Source organism: Plectropomus leopardus, chromosome 3 (genome assembly GCF_008729295.1).
Source record: "Plectropomus leopardus isolate mb chromosome 3, YSFRI_Pleo_2.0, whole genome shotgun sequence".
In the NCBI taxonomy this organism is placed as follows: domain Eukaryota; kingdom Metazoa; phylum Chordata; class Actinopteri; order Perciformes; family Serranidae; genus Plectropomus; species Plectropomus leopardus.
Genome location: NC_056465.1, coordinates 28,107,065 through 28,128,221, shown reverse-complemented (window position 1 = coordinate 28,128,221; position 21,157 = coordinate 28,107,065). Strand labels below are relative to the sequence as shown.

Genomic DNA, 21,157 nt, shown 5'->3' with positions numbered 1-21,157 from the left:
AAGAGCAGAGAGATGGAGTAAGACAAGCAGGTGAAGATACAAGCAGAGAACTTCAGAAAGGTCTGAAAATAGAGAGAATGAAGACAGGCCTGTAATTGGCTAAACTGTCTATCATACGCTGTATGAAACTATGGTGCAATGAGTGGGTGTGGCACTAAGCATCAAGATAACTGATAGTAAGTAGCTACGGGAATAGCACATATGTTTGTACTGAATACAAATTATTACAACTTTGGTTAGAGAGACTTGCAGAGAACCCCCACATGTTCCCCAGTATCAAACTTACCACTTGGTGGCGTATGCAGTGGTAGGGTTGAATTATGGGTAAACCCAGGGGTGTCACCCACTCCACAGTGTGGCCAGACTTGGAGATGAGCCTGGCGCTCTCTGTCAGCCAATCCTGCAACACATGGATGCCAGCAGAGGTAAATTGAGGGCACACTCTGGATTGAAGAGCATACTCAGAAAATATCCAAAGCCCTTCACCAATTTAAGAGTGTGAGTCTGCCTATTTGTTGTGTTTGAGAGCAATCATGTTTAAATCAGTCAGTATGGATGGCTGGATGGTCGATTTAATAAATCAGGCTACAAATAAAAAGACGATGTGGTGCATTTGGAACAACAAACAGAAAACAGGAACTAGGGATGCAGGATTTGGCATTTTCTACCGACATCCGATATGATATAAAAACAATTCATTTAGCCATTTACCGCTACAGATATTGATATATCCACTTTTCTCACCACCTAATTTCAGTGATCATGAAGTTTCTTCTGTAGTGGAATTAACATCATGTTATGCATACTCTTATCGTGATGGCCCGCCAGCAGATGGAGACATAAAACACGCTTTTCAATTTATGCAATACTCATTCATTGTGAAAAAAATAAGAAAACCTTTAAATTAGGATTGATGTTTTGAATATGTTCATGTTGTCAGTTAAAAAACAAATATTGGTTTGTAATATTGACAGAAAACAGCACGTTTGCTGATTCCAATATTTCACTTTACAGTCAATATCTGCTGATACCAATGACGTGCTGATATTATCGTTCATCCTTAATGCATTAAGTTCTTCTGTTCTACTTCCTGGAGCAGCAAATAACCATTGCAAACTTGCAGAAGAACAGGTGAGGAGCTGTTGCTTGTCTCTAAAAATTACACTGATGTTTGCATAAGTGTCTGGCACAGTTTTTGTCCATGAATAGAAGCCCTATTACAGTCCCATAAGTGTGTCCTCACACAGAGAGCTGTAAGAAAGATATATATGTCCTAACAACTCGAGGTAGCAGTCTGGCTCAAAGCTGCCTCCATTCATCATCACCTGCCTCCTTATAATCCCTGGCACAATGAAATGAAGACAGCACGAAAGCAAAGAAATCGGAGTGAGAGATTCGCTCGTGAGGTAGCTGGAGTAATAGACCGATCAATCAATAGATTGATAAAAGGCAGTGGGAGAGTGAGCAGACAGTGGAAGCACAGTTTGAAGAGAATGAATAGTAGTGTTGAAAGAATAAATGTGAAATATACAGAAACCATAGAGGAGGTCAGGGATGACAGAACTGGGAATTGATCAGCTACCTCGCCCTCACTCGTATTTCAACTCACCGCTGAGAAAACACTAGAGGATGTGACCTATTTAAAAGCAGCACACACACGCACGCGCCCGCGCTTCAGGTCGGCACTGAGGTATGATGGGAAGGGGATTTTTCATCTCAGACTGGGCCATCCCCACAAATTCCCCAAAGGACACACACAAGCCAGCAGTGGGTGGTGTTTCTATTTGCTCGGCAGACTCCTCTCTGCCTGTGGAGATAATATACAATCCCCCAGCAGGTGCACGTCCTTAATCTATAAATGGAATCTATGTGATGAATGGGAGCCGTTGTCAGGGTAATAGTGAAGTAAACAAGTCATTAATAAAAATAAAATATCATTCTATATGGAGTAGTAGGTCAACAGTCGGAAGCTGGGGTAACGTTTTCTTTTACAGGTCTTTTCCCTGGAAAAAAACAATGTCATTTTGTATTAACTACAGGGAAAACAGTACAGAAGTTGAGTTAAACAAATATGGTCGGCACTGAGGTGTGATGGGAAGGGGATTTTTCATCTCAGACTGGGCCATCCCCACAAATTCCCCAAAGGACACACACAAGCCAGCAGTGGGTGGTGTTTCTATTTGCTCGCCTGTTCAGACATAACACTCATAATTTTGTTGTATATTTCTATGTACAGTGACAATAAAGGCATTCTATTTTATTCTATTCTATTCTATTACAATAATGACTGGTGTGTTAACTGTGAGCCAATGTAATCAGAGCATATGATTAATTTAAGTTGCTGATAAGCAATGTAGCATTTAAAAAGCTATTATTTCAACACAGTCCACACATATTGCACCCTGGCTAGAATATATCTTTTAACACCATACTGGCAATGCCACTGTATCACAAAAGACCTCGTGGGTGTGTTGTGGATGAGGTACACGTTACATACAATGGGTAAATATCAATAAATTGTATTTTTTTTGACTGTTACTGTCTAAATAATAACATATTTCTATAGTAGAGGAGCAGATGCTAATGTTAACATCAGGATTGGCTGAAGGAGTTTGTCTGTCAAAGCAAGTAACTCCTGCCCGCTGAAATCATTTGGGTTGGGAGCGAGTCAGGACTGATACAGTGAGAGAAACAGAATGTGGAGCTAACGTGATCAAGATGGTCTTACCAGGCTAGGCTTATATGCTGAACTCTGTGTTCAGCGTACGATATACTGTATACTGGATGGCCGTGGCTCCGGGGAAAGAGCGGGTCGGTGACTAATTGGAAGATCAGCAATTCAATCCCCGGTCCCACCCCCTGCATGTAAAAGAATCCTCAGGCAAGATACTGAACCCCAAATTGCTTCTGATTGCTGTGCCACTGGGGTTTGAGTGCGTTTAAATGTTTAACAGTATGCTGACGGCAAGTGCAATTTTCTGCAGACAAATTTGACAATTTTACATGTTTAGCTGACCTGCTGTGCACTCAAGATTCTCGCAATTGTTTGTAGTTAATTAAATGTAAGTGTGTTAGTTGACCACAGAACAAAAAAAAAGGAACTATAAAAAGTTGTTAAAAAATACTTGATTGCATAGTCCTTTCTAGAAAAGTTCTTAAGAAATTATCAGTAAATGATAATACAAACACTTAAAATGAAGTTACCGAAATGGGTGATACTCTAGGGGTTAGCATTTATTGCTTGTGTGGATGTAGATTTTAGCAAAAAACAAGCTGATACCATATAATTGGTAGTAACACAAAACATCTTTACACAAGACAAGTGCAGGTTTACATTGCTGGTAGCCTGTTGGATAGTAAATTGTATGTATTTGACTTTATGTATGTGTAATGGACCCACCTGGATCTCTCTGGTCCCCGTAAACATCTCCTTTAAGCTACTGAACACCAAGCGCACCAGGTAATGAGATGCATCCCATACATGTTCCTGGAAATACAAGACATGATTATGTTTATGTATTCTTTCCACACAATCACACACTATTTTGCTTCACAGCATTTCCTCACTAAAACAAACAATATATGTTTTTTTTCAGCTGAATTATTATTGGGGATTAAATATATAATGGAAATAGCGTGACAAAATCTGCCGCTCTGAAAGCGTGTTATACTTCTCAAAATACTACAGTGATATGATCTCCTCCACAGTTGGAGCTGTCTCATCCCCTCCATCCATCCTCCTGTAATCACTCACAATTATGCTTCCCCCTAATTCCCTGTTTAAACAATTAGGGACATTATGCAGAAGTCATTTAGCACAATCCTCTAGCTCGGAGATGGCAGATACACTGACAGCCGGATCATGCCGATCCCATCGACACAGACGATGAGATTGACTCAAACTATTGTAAGAAACTATATAGCTCTTTGACAGATAATAGGCACCACAGAGCTGTAAGAAGATTAAATGCCTCCATTCTCCTGCCATGGTGTCATTTCACAGAATGGGTGTGCCCGTCAATTGTGTCCAACTAAATCGAATAACAGTGGCTCTGAACTAAAAATAGATGCATAATGACTGTGTACAGGATATCAAATATATCTATTGCTGTATTACACTCTTGGCCTCCCTGATACAACCTTGCAATATCTTATTTCCCTGCAATAAGATAAATAAAGTCGACTAAAAGAGACTTTAAAAGTGTCTTTTGTTGCTGCTCATTTGGAGACAATGTGGCAGGACTCTTAATATCAAAGTCAAAGCTACTGATATCCCTTTTAATGTGCAATCAAATGTGTTGAAAGAATATGCAGTTACTGTCAACTGTATGATAAATGCCTTCATGCACATGCAGGAGACAATGGAGGAATAATACCTAAGGAGGACAGACCTCAATAGAGAGGGCCTTGTACTTCATTATCACTCCCTCTGGGCTCAGTGTGTGTGTGTAAGAATGTATACCCTGAGAGGAAGGAGCCCCGTATAGAGGAGATCCTGTGCTAAAGGCCACTCTGTCATACCACGCTGATATAACACTAAAAATAAAACAGTGTGCAGTGTGAGGGAAGCCCCAATCCACCACCACTTCTGTACCTTGGGGAACTCATCAATCTCCTTCAGTCTTTTCTCTATCTGGAGGCGTCCACCGTAGCGTGTGACCCCGTACACCACAGTCATCACCGTCTGTTTGACGACCTTCCGGTTTATGAAGCCCTTCAGGACCTTAGCAATCTGTACACCGCTCCTGTCATCCTGCACCCGGAACTCCTCCACCTGAAACACATGGAAACACATGGCTGTATTACAGAAAGTTGTTACTTGCAGCTCCTATCTTAACTGTGTGGTAAACACAGCCCAGTTTAAAATATTTAATCTGGATGAAAATTATCCCATGTTTTTCTATTCATGATCAGCTAATGCATCTTACTTTTGTGCTAAAACATTTTGAACAACACATACTAAAGATTTGATCCAAATCAAAACCAAGACTGGATTACATGATCCAATCCAATTTTAGAATCCTGTTTTTATTCTTTTATTTATTCATTTATTTATTTATTTTTCCTTTATTTTACCAGGTGAGTCAATTGAGAACCAATTCTCATTTACAATGACGACCTGGCCAAGAGGCAGCATAAAGCAAAGAAAACAAACGAGACACATTCATACAAATCAATACAAAAACAAAAGAATACAATAAGGGTCGTAAAGATAAAATAGGCTAAAAGCATGTACAACAGTCAGCAACTGCTGCCTTCACCAACACAATTTTTGAACAACCTATTTACAAGATTTGATCCCATGCGATGCTGAAATCTGATCAGGTTACTTATGAACAACTGGGCCCATGGTAATTAGGATTAGGACCTGATTTAGGGGAACAAAGACATTACAGATCAACATTTCCCAAGTTAATGTTTCTATCCTAATAAGAGAGGAAAAGTTTATTACACGAACATCCTAACTTTCCAATTTGTAAATAAACTCTTCATTTTAAGGTAGTAATTAAGCTGTCCTAACTTCTCTTTTTCCACCAGAAACTGTTAGCTAACTTGTCAATACTGCTTCTCTTTAATTGCTTTTACACAACTGACAAAATGTCAAAAGGGGGAACTCATTCATTGAGACAATTATGGCAGACTCCAAACATGTGCTGCAGTTTGTTGAGAAATGCAAAAGTTGGAAACAGCAATTAGGCTGTGTATCGCCTCTCCTGCCCACTTTCTTTTTTTCATCTTCCGAATAAATGTAATTTCCCCAAAAAGAGCATTTTCAGATTTTTTCTTCAGATGTTACCAATAACTCTAACTCATGTGTCTTGAAATTATGTACCTGTCTTTGTTTTTGCTCTATTTTGGTATGTTTTTATGTATGTTTCATCATGGAACAGTTAGAAGGTTGTTTAGCTTGGTGAGATGAGAAAAGTAGGCTTGGTTGCTACATAACAGACGTAAAAGTGGACAAGCAATGTTGGATTGAGTATTTAGGATTTCCTAGGATAAGGTTAGGTTAAGGATAAGGGAATGTAAGGTTTTGCTTTTGTAATACAGATTTTTTTTTTTTATCTCCTTGGTATCATAATTCACACAGAGTAATATAGCCCCTGGTGCAGAATATACATGCAAATGTCAAACAGCCTCTGCTGCATGTCTTTTTTAGGATATTTTAAGGCTTATCAACAAATCAGCATACAAATCCAAGGCAGACATGCTGAAAAATGTCCATCACAGTTTCCTGAAAGCCAATGTGACGCTATCAGGTGTCTCTATTGGTGTGACCGACAGTCCAAATCACCAAGATAAGAAAAGAAAAGCAGCGTATTCTTACAGTTTAGTCGTGTAATTCAGAAGATGTTTTGCAAGTTTGGCCTTGAAATGACTAAACAGTTGTCAATTTAATTTCTCTTGATCAACGGATCCTTTCGGCTCTAGCTCAGTTGTCTACAGTGATAAATGACTGCTGCCACTGTCACTTATTATCTTTTCGAGTTAACAAGATTTATTCATCCATATAGCTGCTATCTCACAAGCCCGATATAATCTCCAGTATCATCTTACAATAACAGCAGAGGTAAAAATACAACAGTGAGATAGTGTCCTGCAACAAACTGCACACCACTTCCAGTCAGCCAACCAGCTCACTGACAACTCCTCAATGTACTCTGTGATTACAGTCACTGCCCTTGATGCGGCCTGGGACAAACTTTTCTCCTCAGCTTACCCTGGTTCCTCCTGCACTGAAATGTCAGTACATAACAATTAGCTTCAAATTGTTTCTGCTTGGTTCCCAGCAAGTTGGGTTTTTTGATAGCATTGTCTGCACACTTGCCCCTTGAGCCTCTGGATATGGGAGGCAGTCTACTCTCACTGCACTTTGATGCAATGCATGAGACACTGAGCACTTTTAAATGCAAGACCTGAAGTGAGAGACTTGAAATACATTCTTAATGCCTAATCTGTCACTCACTATGGAATATAGTGAGTCATATGAATATTAACTGCTGAGCGACGGCAATGTGACCTGCAACTGAACCACAATTCAGGTACTTTGTACAACTCCAAATTCACGCAGTTCAAAGAATGGAACAAAACAATGCAAACCAAACGCAGCCCACTGGTGCTGACCTGCTGTGCTACTCCGCTGTACACATCCTGGGGCACGTCACAGGGCACGAGGTTGACCGATGTGGCACCAATAACATCTTTGCCTAGAGCAGCGTAGTGCTGGAGACCATTACAGGAGCCGTCCTGGAGGAGATGTGGAGAGAAGGAGCGGAACGATTAAAGCGGTTTTGTGGAGGAGGAGAGAACAGAGACAGAGAAAGATGTACAGGGTTCGGCACAAAAAGGGAGAGGGCAGCACAGTGAGAAAGGTCACAGGTGAACAAAACAACGAAAATATGAATTAAAGAATGTGGAAGTGAAATAACAAGAAAGAAACCGAAGAGAGGAAAGAGAAAATAAGGATAAAAGGGCAATACAAAACACATAAGCATCAAAAGATGAGAGGAGATTTGGTGGAAACTGTTAGTTCATAAAAATGTATTTAATTGTCCTCCAGCTCAAAGCCAGAAAGTGAATTTTGCACTTAAAACTTGACTATCAAGATTTCAATGAGCAGATTTAGTTGACTGTATCATTCAAAGCAACATCTGGATTTGGCATCTGACAGAGGAAAGGCGGCTGGGGCTGCAACTAACGATTACTTTCATTCTAGATTAATCTGCACCTTGTTTTCTCAAATAATCAATTAGTTGTGTGGTCCATAAATTGTCCAATAATAGTTTTAAAAAAAAGGAATCAGTGTTTCCCAAAGCTCAAGCTGACATCCTCGAATGTCATATTTGTTTGTCCATAACCCGAGGATATTTAGTTTACTCAAATAAAGAGAGCAAATAAACCAGAAAATATTCACATTTAACAAGCTGGAATCAGAGAATTTAGACTTTTTCTTTCTTTAAAAAATATTTAAAGTGATTAATTGATTACTAAATTAGTTGATAATTGAGAACTTATCAATTAATTGTTGCAGCTCTACTAGGGGAGTTCATAATTAACTGATAATCAATTATATGTGATTCACATTTAATCAAAATAAATTGGCCAATTTGATTGATTTGGTTGTTTTATTTAGCAATATCTCAACCAAAAATAAAATGCTTTAACCTGTCCACCTGGCTTACTTAAAAAAAAAAGTTGGCCATATTTGAGCTAGCAGTAGAATTTTTCATTTCATTTCTATCAAAATGTTGCCTCTAGCCTGAACATCTCTGCTATGCTCTCAGTATATGACCCTTATGCCTAAGCTTTAACTGTAGCATCTGTGTTGTGTGGAGGAGCAGCAGAACGGCAGTGTGCTTCAGTGACCATGGAGCTCTGTTTAAGTGCAATTAAAAGTCCCTTACACAAGTTCCTCCTTTTGGCTATGTAGATTTTATCCTTTTCTTTATTTATTTTCTTCAACAGGGAGAGTACACATGAATTCACATCAATGTGATGTAAATGTGACCGACTTTGCTGAAAGGCTAATTTTCATCTCTTAGCAGGTTGGAGTTCAAAGCTGCGTTGAGTGAAACCCTCTGAGCTGTTTTCCTTTCATAACAACTGTGAGGAGGAGCTGCTAAATACTTTGGCCATATTGATTACACTGCAATTAATGTTAGAATATTTTATTATTATTACCACTTGCATGGCTTTAATTTTTACTGCTGCACTTCAATGGAATTTCGACATGATGATTTTTAATAATTTATGTGGTCTATTTCATTAATCATTCAAAGGAATTGTATAAAATGTGCACACCCAAAAGCAAAATAAATGGAGGACATCTTAAGTGTCAAATCAGAGCTACATTATGCCAAGGTTAATAACCACGGCCCGAGGAGCAGACAGTGTTGCTTTACTGTAAAAAATGAAAATGTCTATCAGTGAATTCCTCCCATAAGGCAGCACAGTTAGAGGGTTACACAGTGTAGTAAATATACACTAACACTGACACTATTCTGGAGGATTTGTCTGGGGCTTTGGTTTGTATCTCAGTACAGGATATCTGAAGCGGTGGTCTGGTCGGTAAGATTAGGGCTGCAGGTTTATGACAGATAACATAAAATGGCCCCAGATGGCTGCGGAGGTCTTGCCTTGTTAACTTTGATGTGCCCTCTAAAACAGCACGATAAACCATGAATAAATGGCACAAGTTATTTTTAGGAGGCTATAAACTGGAACTATAATTGGCCCAATGTGTTAAATTCCTAAAAATAATCTGTTCTTTTTATATACGGCATCTTTCTATATTTTTCATCTGTTTTAGTTGAGTGAAGGATAATGAACTTACATTTCCATTTCTCGTTTGCAGTTAAATGTCTTATTATAGAACACATTAGTAGGAGATCCAAAATGACATTCAAATATCTGTGCAACTCTATAAATAGGCACATAGTTCTTTCAAAATGTTTGGTACCTGGTGAACAGGAAAATGAGAGATGAACTGTGTTGGATCTGGAGATCTCACAGCGTTGGCTATCTCCATGCAGCAGGCCAGAGCCTGCCAAGGCTCATCTGCATTCATCCACCACTTTTTACCCTGAAAAAGACAAACACAGGCACATGGCACATTATCCAGCATACATAAACACTGCCAGAAAAACATTTTTTACTTTTTGTTTTGACAGATATTTTTATCTCTTCCCTTTAGGTTTTGGCACCCCTTAAATTGACCATTTCAACAGTCAGAGAAAAATGGGATATGCTAGAATCTTAATGTGTCCGAATTTGTTTTTGTATTTCTGCAAAATTTTAAAATATATACTAACTGATGAACTAAGTTCTACAAAGAAATGCTATGTGGAACTATGTATGTAAGGTTGGACTAAACAATCAATGAACAGGAAAGAGCAATAAAGACAAACTGACATTGAGGGGGTTGTCTGCAGAGTCCAGGATGTCCGTCATGATAGTGTTGGCATACTGCAGCCGTCCGTTTAGTGAGCTCCTCTTTTTCAGTCCTGTCAGATTGACCAAGTGGATCTTTAGCCAGTCCAGTCCCTTTGGACCAAGGGGCTTCCCCTCTGCAAACACAAGGATAGCCCGCGTGACATCACTTCCTAGGTGATTAAAGTACGGAGGACAGGGGTAGGTACGTCCCCGGAAGTCCATGTTGTGAGGGAACCAGATGATCTTATCCCGCATTTGGTTGGCGATGGAGAGTTTATAAAGAGCGGACATACGAAGGCTGTGCATCTCATTGCATTTCTTTCTGGCAGTAGCCATCTCCTTCTTCATGAGGGCTTTCTCTGAAGTGGTATAATCAGGATCTTGCAGACTGAAGTGGGGTATTTTGGGGGCCTCTGACAGAGGAGGAGGGATATCAAGCTTCTCACTACCCCGATCGTTGAAGATGGAAATAATAATATCCAACAATGGTTTGTTGATCCTCCAGGCGCAGTTGCCCAGCTGGTTGAGAGAGTCCAGGACTGCATCGAGGTTCTGGCATTTCTCCAACAATGCCTCGTGTTGTGTGGCCCCATCCACTGAGCGCATCAGCTTGGTGGGTGTCAGCAGGTAGGATCCGAACTTGACAGAGGTCCAAGGCAAAGGAGGGCACAGCATCGGCATCACATAGGAGTCAAAGGTCAACTTGGTCTCCATGGCCTCCTGCTGTATCTGAGTCAGGATGGGGTGAGGTTTGATGAAGCCGATCTAGAGGGTAAACATCAGAGGAAATCCAGTTACAAGCAGAGATCTTAGATCAACGGATCCCAACTGGTGGGTCGTGGTCCAAAAGTGGGTTGCGGATTCATTCTGAATGGACGGCGTCAGTTTGTAAAAAAATAAAATTCTTAAGTAGGCTACAGTGAATTTCTGGCACAGAGCTTTTACTCTGAAGTGCTGTTTTTTATTTTCATTTAATGTTTTATTTCTTTGTTATCTAAGTGTTGTTTATATTTTGTGAAAAATTTTTATTTTTCACAAAATAATTACGAAATTATTACAGTGCAATATTTCAATAAATAAATATGTGACAATTTCTCTAATGTGTGGACTTTGTATAAATGAAAAAAAAAGGAGAAATTTGGATCCGTGGCTGGACCTGTTCAAAACCACTGTCCTAAATGACAAAAAGAAAATATTTGAAGGTAATTCTGATGAATAAATACCAGCAGATGCGATACATACTCAAACATTGGTTTCATATAAGTTTAAATGATATATGACAAGAAAAATAATAAACAACCACTGCACAGAGAACAAATATTTTGTGGATTGGACAAATTAAATCTAGTTCTCAACTGTAACCAGTTCTTGATGCCCATCCCATCCCCAGGTCACCAGTAAATATCAGACTACTGACATCCACAAACAACTTAATCTCCATAAACTTTACTGGTTTGACCCATTTTCATTGTATCAAAAACTTCACTGAAATATTGTCAACATATTGTATCTTCCACATTGTAGCTGACCTGCTGGAGCTTGCTTTTCTTTTATTTAATTGGGTGAAATACTGTTCGGGAGTCAGGGTTTCTGCTTTGACAGTGTCCTAGTTCTATCCAACACATACAGCATGTAGGACTGGACATAACTACCATCATGAGAAAAGGTACAGTAACGTGACAGAAAGTAAAACACCTCAGCACTGCTTGCATTAGTCAGACTGTCGTGCTGTGCTGTAAAATCATTAGGATGCTCCCCTGATGGGCTAACCTCCGAAGAGGGAAAGATAAGGGGAGGGGGGAGAGTTAGAGAAAAGAAAGTAAAGCAGGAAAGATATTTAAAAAAAAAAAACACACACGAGCAAAATTCTGCAACAGTGTCAAAGTGCATCAAGTCCAAAAAGTCTCTCTCTCCCTTTTTGCCTAACTCCCCTGACACGGTCGGCTCACCCTTCTGCAGGGTCCCGTGGCACTAAATCAGCTAGCCAATTAAGGGGACACTAAAAAAGGGATTAGCCCGGGACCTATTCATCTTGCTCGACTGTTCTCCCTGCCAATTCACACAAGGGGAGAAATGGTTTTATAATTCACATTCTTTGGAGCTTCACACTGGATAGGTGGGTGCAGAAGTCTGCACAATGCAATAGGCTTTAGAGTGACTGATGGTGTTCTTGTCCAAAGTGAAGGTCAAGTATTCTCAGGTATTTCCTTTGTTTCTGCTCCACTGTGGTTCTTTCCATATCATTAAAAATACTAATTATGCAACTACTTCAGCTGCGCCTGGTAAATCTTTTAATCAGGCTAATTGTGTGTGATTTTCAAAAAGCCACATTGAATACGATAATTTGATTTGACTGATGGAGGGTTCATATAATAAAAAGCTCATTGTGTTTTATTTTTAAGCGCAGCTGAATAGTTTTCTCAATGTTACTTTTCAGGAGATCTATTTAAATATAATCCTTGAGCATTTTTCCACATAAATCTCTGTTGAAAGGATCTTTTGTAGTTGGGGTTAATGCTCGGGAATCCTGTTACAAGGTTATGAAGGCCCTGTCTATTTGGCGAGGCTGCTTTTGTGTAGTCATTACCAACTCCAGGTTAGCCAGCTCCTTTGATATTCCTGTGAGCACTTAAAAAGACGCGTATATTCACTGTACCTGCCGTGTGCTGCGGAAGGCGTACATGTGGTAGAGGATGGGGATGAGCTTCTTGTCCATAGCCGGGTTCAGGATGTCGCTGTTAATTTTGAGGCTCTTGACCATCATATCCACCATGTAAGTGCCCAGCTCCATGGCAATGATGTTTGGCCAGCTGTTCTCTTCTCCATGCATCATGGGTCCCGAGTTCTGCTCCATCTCTAGCTTACACCACTGCTCGCGGGGAAGAAGCGCATAATCCTAGAGGGAGAAAAATGGAAATGGGTGGTTTTTATTTAGTAAATATATCACAATAATATCACAATAAGCTACTATGTTTGAAAGGCTTGTCGACATGTGTGACCCAATATCTTAGTTTTGATGATCAAGACCTAAAAGGATTTGTCAAACAGGTGCTGCTTTTATAGTTTGGTAAAACCATACTGATGACATGAGCTCAACATTCGGTTTCACTCTGCAGGTCAGTCTGGACTCTTTGCCACCCCAAACACTTTCCAGAGCTCACAATCCACTCGCGGCCAATCAGGGATCCTCACTGTAGTTGAAAACGTAGGCAGCCAATCAGGGACTGTGTTGTAGACAATGACATAGCATGTAGGCTGCTGTTACAGAACAGTAATGGCTGCTCTCTCAGCAACAATCCCAACTTTAATGTTAAGCAAGTAAGCACAGCAATAAGTGAGGTTAATTCAGTAACAGAGCCAAAAACAACAAGTAAACAAGAAAAAGAGTTCGCACTTGTGGAGTTTTTTGGAGGAAAAGACTTTTGAGACGTTTTTCTGACTGGATTTGGCAAAAACGTATTTTACTAACTGTCTCTGTTGGTGATGAAGACAATGTTCCCTGGTACAAATGCAATGTTTATTGTTGTTTGGGGACTGATTGCCCTAATTGAGAAGCAGATGCAAGAGGCTGCAGAGCTGGAGATCCAACCACTTAGACCGGTGTTCACAATACCTCAGACAGACAACAAGGAAGCTGCAAACAAGTATTCAGCAGTCCAGAGGCAGCTGGTTGTTGAATGAGAAACAACACTGATGTATTGCGAAAACCTCTTGGGGGGTTGTTGTTGATGAGGAACATGTCACATACAAATGGTAAATAAATGTATCTTTTTACACTGTAACTGTCTAACAGAAAACATATTTGTGTAGTAGAGGCTAATGCTAATGTCAGGATTGGCTGAAGTGAGTACTCCGGACCACTGAACATGTTTGGAGCAGCAGAGTTCAGACACAGTTTTTATGATATAATCAAAAGATAGCTTTCATGTTTCAAGAAATATCATAAATACAGTAAAAGTCTGGATGGATCAAAATTTCAGCCCCCCAAAAAAGAACCCAAAGCTACGGAGCCTTCAAGAAAGGGATGATCCAAGAGAATAAAAACATAATTTTGTCCTCAGACAAGTAAGTCAAAAGTTGGAGCAAAAAACACAATAATAGACATAATTTTAACTACAAAGGCTGCATGTAAACATACACCTTCACTAACTTCTAGTATAACTAGCTGCTGGATTATAATGAGCTGTTGCTCATTACAGTCCTGATGACATTAGCACATTTTCCCCCCAGTGTACCAGAACCATCAAAACACTAGTGGAACACATAGTCTGTGGTGTCGTGACTCTAAAACTTTTCTACAAAGAGCTAAATAAAGAGTGCTGACATCTGACTTTGTATTTTATTTCCAATTCACTACACAACATGGAACTTAACAGCCGCATGTTACCTGACACTTGAGAGTAAAACTAGAAGAGAGGAGAGAAAACCAACCACACTTCATGACAACTACAGAGGATATAATCTCAGCATTGCTCAGCAGATTTTAAACTAAATGAGTTCTGAATGTTTTGATTTCACAAATTATAATTATGGCCATGTATTGTGTTTTTACATGTAATTAGAGCTGAAGCAATGTATTGCAATGTCCTTCAGTTTGCACTTTTGCTGATTATGCAGTGTCTACTGCGCAGTATGAAACATACAGGAGGTCTCATGCTTAGAGCAGATTCCAGAGTCTCTGATATGGTTATAAATGCATCAAATGCCATGATGGTTAGTTTCTGGGCATAAAAATTCAAGTCTGTAACATATAGCAGAAATATTTAACATTACAAGCTGGTAAAGCTCCACTTCAGGGACACAGCAGGCAATTTATCTTCAGATAACGTCGGATACATTAAACTTATTTGTTACTTGCTCAGTAGGACAACTGCATGAGGCATATGCCACTTTTCTACTGTGCTGAAATACAGTGCATTCAAAAGAAATCTTGTTCATATAAACTACCAGGTGATACATTCTCTGTTGCAAAACTAATACATAAAGCAGCACATAAATATTAGACATTTTACAGTAACATGATTTCTCTACCTTTGAATCTTTGGCCAGCAGGTCCGTGTAAGTGTTGTAAATGTTGCCCAACTTCTCTAACGTTTTGTTCTGGTGTTTCTGCAGAATCGAGTACTTGGTGTGGACCCTGTTGCCTAAATCGCTGGCGAAAACCTTCAGTGACAGTCCACTGGGAGGCAGTTTGGCAATACTCTGGACAAAAGGACACAGGGCACATAGAAGAAAACATTACTGACAATTCTGTTACAAGTAGCAGATCCTTTGGCAGATGTGATTTAGTTTTATTGAAAAAACAATCTCTCAGTCAGAGGGGAAATCAAAGTGAAAATTTTCTGAATTAACAACACATCCTGCGTGTTTGTCTTTGCTGGAAATAAAGGTATCTGATCAAAGCATCCTCTCCGTTGCTGCCAAAGATAAAGCCTGATGCTTTTGCAGCTGTTGTCACTATCAACCCCTTGATTTGTGTTTTGTGGTTTCCCAGGTTGGTTGGGTCGTGTTGCACAACAGCAGTGTCGAGGAAAGAAAGCAGCGTAACGGTGGCATAGCTACAAATCTTTTTTATAACGTAGTAAAGTAAAGCAGTCGTCAATCACATCTCTTTGACTCAAACACTGACATGTCTTTGAAGACGTCAGAATGGTTGAGCGGTAGGCTGAGTGAGGTGGTTTGTATTACCTGTATCATGATGTCAACATACTCCCTATCATTCAGCACACAGAGGTAGGGATACATGTTAAGCGCGTTGCGCTTGGCGGTGTTGGTGCTGAAGGCCAGTATTGTTTTTCTCTCCTTCAGGACCTGGAGGAGGATCTTTTCCCATTGTGCCTTCTGATCCGCCAGCAGCTTCCTCTGAAAGGACAACACAACTAAAAGTCATCCTCATCTCATGACAGTGACTGCCAGCAAGAAACCCTTAACAACTGTATCCATTAAAATAAGCAATCCTGCACCAATGCTTGTTTCTCTCAAATACTGCATAAAGCAAACGGAACGTCATTATAAATCGTAAAGCACTGAGCCACCTACCACTGGACATGAAGTATTGTGAAGCATGAGCACGCATCCTATTTGATGGTTAGGCTTGTTTGGCCCAGATACCTCCAGATGACAGGGGGAAAACAGACTACCCTTCTGAGAAGGACACATATTTATTCATCTAAGACTAAAACCTATGGGAGGGAAAACACGATTCTACTTTTACCAGAGTCTTGCCCCCTTACAAAATACACTTATTAATGATAAATTATCATTGTCATTCACACTCCAGCTGATGGGATTTGAATAGTCTGACATTTCAGAGAAATACTGTAAGCTTAATATTAGCCATCTTGCCAAGGGTTAAAGGAATAGATTAATACCACACTAATTTGAAGGTGGAGCCAGGGTTAAGGTGGTTTATCTAATTCTGACGAAAGTTAAAAAATAAATAAATAAATAAATAAAAATCTGTCTACCGCACCTCTAAGATAAGCATGTTATATTTTGTTTGTTTGACAAAAAAAATAAAAAATAAAAACAATTTACTGTTTTATGGTTATATGGTTTTATCTGTACTGTGGCGATTTTAAATTTGCATTGGATGTTATATTATGTGACAAAAGTTACCCCTGTTTCATAAGCACTGACGACATCCTTTGGTCAATGAAGTCTCAATAACCCTCATTAAACAAAATGCTGTCTCATGACAGCCAGGAGGAAGAGACCTTCGTATTCTAGCTGTGTTGATTATCTTCCTTTTTCATTTTAAATTAGACAGTCATCTAAACCAATACTATTCTGTACATTGTGCTAAAAAATGTTCATCTCATATGTTTTGAAGGTAGGAGAAAACACGTTATTTAAGCCTGCAGCCAGGACAAGCACTTGCATCAACAGGAAGATCGTTGATCTTCACAATTAACATGAAATGTTTAATCAAATCATGGAAAATGAGAATCTGCAGATGGGTAAGCAGTTTTGTTCATGCATGCGCCTGTGGAGGTCTTGTGGATATATGTGTGTTCTGTGCACGACTTTGTGTGTGTGTTCACTCTTTAGTTGAAGAGTTTTATCCAATCTGACTGAAGCAGAGACACAGTCTGGATCGTGGATGGAGAGGTGACTCTGCGTTCTCTCCAGAGGCATCCATTACAATACATTATTATTCTGCCCTGCCTGTCTGTAAATGCTTCCTGGCCACCAGGGACTCTCAGCCTGCTCGCTTCCCACGTAGCCCATCTGCAGAGGCAGACGAGCCAGGCTGGACTGTAAATGCCAGAGTTGGAAAGAAGGCACACCACAGGAATATGATGTTTCTTCCTCTAACCTGGCCTAAATGCTTTTTATATAAAAGTTTATCAGCGATAAAGAGAAACTTTACTCTGAGGAGACAATAGGTACCCCCTCATTAATACATAAATAGTGTTATATTAGTGTAATCACTCCAAACAGACAACTGCAAAGACAAACACACGCTCAAGGTCTCTATTGTGAGTCAGCATGTAAGATTTTGCAGGAAATCTAAAGGATTGCTTAAGAGACAAAATTAAACAAGTTGATGTTTTTTCAGCAAAAAATAAGCTATGTTTTTAACATCAGGGAGCAACAAGGTTTATGGAAAATGTGGTCAATTATTAAAAACACACTCTTGTCTACACAGAGTACCAATTATTTCAACCAGTGTGTTACCATAATATGACAACTGATTTTTGAAATAACAACATGTTGTGCTGTTTCGATATGTTAGGATTTTAGGTTTGGTATAACCTAATATTAACCCACATATTAAGCCTTTGAAACCTGAACAAGTTGGTTTAATTTCATTTAAACATAGGGAGAAGGCAAAAAGCAGCACAACAAAACGTGTCCCAAAAATTAGCAAACAAATTGAAAAAAGTAAAAAGAAAATGACTTGGAAAAATAAATAAATGATATATATACATACATTCCTCATGTTTTTGAAAGAAATCAAACCAGTTTGTTCAGGGTTTGAAAAGGTCAAATAGCTTGTGAAAGGAGTCTGAACGCAGCACAAGAAAACTCATGTCAATCCAGTTTTGTGTTGATTAAGAACTCCATTTCATCACACACCTTTTTTAAAGAATTTGTGTATTTTCAGTGTCACAGAACTATAAATCTACAATTCTAGCAGTTTAGTGTATTGAGAGTATGAGTATGAGGAAGAGGAAGAGGAAGAGAGGCTGCTTGTTTACCATTTTCGCCATGTTCTCAGTGATTGGCTTGGTATCTTCCACAGAGTCAATGGTGACATTGCAGGCCTGCTCCACCCTGAGCTGCTGTTTGAAACGCTCCTGAAGCTCCACCCGAGTGAAGTCCAGTTTAGGGTAATGGTGGTCTGCCCTCTAAAACACAAAAACAAAAAAACAGTGACTGAGACATTAAGGGGGCTCTTGCCCTGTGCTAAACCTTAACCAAGATTTAAAGACTCTGATCTTAACTTTGTGCACCTCTAACCAAAATGTAACCATTTAATTGCTTAAAGTTGCTAATTCACAACCTGAGGACCAATGCGGGTAAAAAAAAAAAATAAGTATTTTTGGGCCAATGAGCAAAGGCCACTTTATAAAACCATTCAGTCTGCTGCCAAGAAGAGTGTCAACATCACAAGCTGTGGCTCAGTATTGCTCAGTATTGCTAGAGAGCAAACAAAGAGCTCATTATTTATCATTTTCAAAACTGGAGTGAACATTTATTAGCAATTTCTCAGTTTTGAGATCAATAAAGTATATCTATCTATCTATCTATCTATCTATCTATCTATCTATCTATCTATCTATCTATCTATCTAGGTTAGCAGACCTGCAGCTTGGACTGGAGTCCTTGTTGTACAATTGGAAATAAATTCAGCAAACAAAGTGGTCTGCTAAAACCAATATTGATCGCTAATAATTTGTGTTAATAAAGCTGAGTAAATCAACCATTCACAATCAAAACGCCTTCCTGACCGACCCCTAAAACGCTGTTCCTCAAATCTTGGCAGATCAAAGCAGTTTGTGCTGACAAGGTGACCAACTAAGCAACAGACTTGTCAGACATTGCCAAATTTTTTGCTTTAAGTGGGTGCTTTAAAAGTCAATTATTGTTTAAAGACATGGTGACCTTGCCAAGAACTCATTATCTGTACGCATCGTTGAAGGGTTGTAGAAATGAGTGGATGTAGTACAGCAGTGAGAACATTTATTAGCTCATAGACGGCAGAGAAGATAGACTGTAAATCGGGCCTCGGAGAGATGGAGCATGGGCAGCAGCCAGAGCAAAGCTTGGGTAGTGTGGCACATAAATTGCTCACCAGACAGCTCTTGAAGAATATTACAACTTCAGTACAATAAATGAGCAAAGACGCTAACACCACATTATCAGCAGAGCGGGGTAAAATCAATAGATAGCTAATGAAAAATGTGCTGGCACAATAGCCTGAAAATAAAAACTTGCAGCTTCTGGTGTACAAGAAAAAAGTAAAAAAGCTCCACAGAAAGGACTGCACTGAAATCTTATGATTTTATTTGATTACTTCATTAAAAAAAATGAATTAAAGGAACATTGTGTAAGATTTAGGGGGATCTACTGGCATCCAGCAGTGAGGAATACACACTGCAACCAGTAGATACTTCTCCCTGTTTCCTTCAGTATTCTTTGTTCAGGAGGTTTTAACTGGGAGCCAAATTATCCACAGAGGTCTCTTCCTCTCCAAAACAAACAAACTAGGTGATTTAAATCTGTAAAAACACGGAATAAAGCAGTTTTATGTTACAAATTAGTATTTCTCGGATGCTGTTTGTGAGTGAGACAGGCCACTAGATCAGCACTTGCTAATGTGTGCTCACATATTTCTCTAATAACATAAGATCAAGAACTTCAGGAGATTTTTATCAGGGCTGAATTATCTACAGAGGTCTCTTCTCTCCAAAACAAATGGACCGGTTGATTAAACCAGTGAAAACAGTGAATAAAGCACACACTGTCCACACTGACAAAAAAAACCCTGCTGTGTTTCTGACGCTGCTCATCACGGAGGGGCTGCCAACTCGAGTTCTTAACAGGCTGAAAAACATACAACTCCAATCCGAACGAATATATAGCATCTATAATAAATGTTGGATTTACATTTCAGATAAATCATTTTAAATTAATAAAGTGCAAAGTACTCACTTTTTCATATTATTTATTTAAGAAAAAGAAAAAAAGTGTGGGCCCTACCCGACCTGGCCAATCAGCGCACATTTTTAGCCCGAACCCAGTCCAACCTGTCTGGCTTTCGGGACCTCGGGTTGAGATTGCAAACTCAACTGCCAACTATGGTGGCCAACACCAAAATGCTAATGGCCCTTCTAGAGACAGGGTTTGTCCATTCTGGGTTTTTGTAGAAACATGGTGATGCAAAATGATGGACTCTGTAGACGAAAACCTGCTCCCTCTGTAAATTTAAACACCTCATTGTAAGGTAACAAAAACACAACTATCCCTATTTTCAGGTGGTTATAAACTAAAGAAAATTACTTTCTATGTTATATATTCTATTGCTGACAATATACCCCCCTAAATCCTGAACACTGGACCTTTAATACGCCTACAATGCACTCACTGGATGGATTAACAAAATTTGACCAGGAGACTTTGGCATCTACTTTTAGTATTGCAAGGTAAGCAAAATTAAATGTTCTGATAAAATGGGAACACATATAGGCCAGCTTCCAGATGAAAATAATCAAATGATAGAATACCAAACAATCTCTGATGGCGAGTTGAAACTAGATCAAACTGCATTTTGTACAAGCATCAGCTTAATCAAAATTCCATCTCACAACAACAAACAATATTCTAATTAGATTGTGTGTCTGCTGCTGACACTGATTCGAAACTCTCCGGAGACCATCCAGTCTGCTCCTCTGTTATCTAGTGGACCAGTTATTTGGACAGCTTCTCAGTCATTAAATCAACCTGCCAGAAAGTCACAGTCAGATAACCGGCCTTACAAATGCAATCAGAGGCAACGGTAATGGAGCAGTCACATTTGACCTGTTTCACATTTCACTAAGTGGCATAGTTTCGCATACACTCTTAAGATAAAAATACACAACCTGCTGATTGCTACCATAAAGTAGACCAAAAATATGTCACTCAGATGAAGACCAAAGTGAATGTTGCGCAAGCATTAAAGCTAAAAATACTGCAATTGAACAGAAGTTGTTGTTAATGAATCATGTGAGAATCA

General features: G+C 39.3%; 1 protein-coding gene across 1 annotated transcript in view; it reads right to left on the bottom strand.

Annotated features, from left to right (window-relative positions):
• Positions 1 to 21,157, bottom strand: part of polrmt (polymerase (RNA) mitochondrial (DNA directed)) — a 58,039-nt gene that overhangs the window by 24,552 nt on the left and 12,330 nt on the right. Inside the window, 10 exon segments of the mRNA XM_042484064.1 lie at positions 287 to 400; positions 3,401 to 3,487; positions 4,595 to 4,774; positions 7,126 to 7,248; positions 9,461 to 9,583; positions 9,913 to 10,698; positions 12,590 to 12,829; positions 14,965 to 15,135; positions 15,622 to 15,795; positions 18,138 to 18,287. Coding sequence (XP_042339998.1) covers positions 287 to 400; positions 3,401 to 3,487; positions 4,595 to 4,774; positions 7,126 to 7,248; positions 9,461 to 9,583; positions 9,913 to 10,698; positions 12,590 to 12,829; positions 14,965 to 15,135; positions 15,622 to 15,795; positions 18,138 to 18,287 — 2,148 coding nt within the window.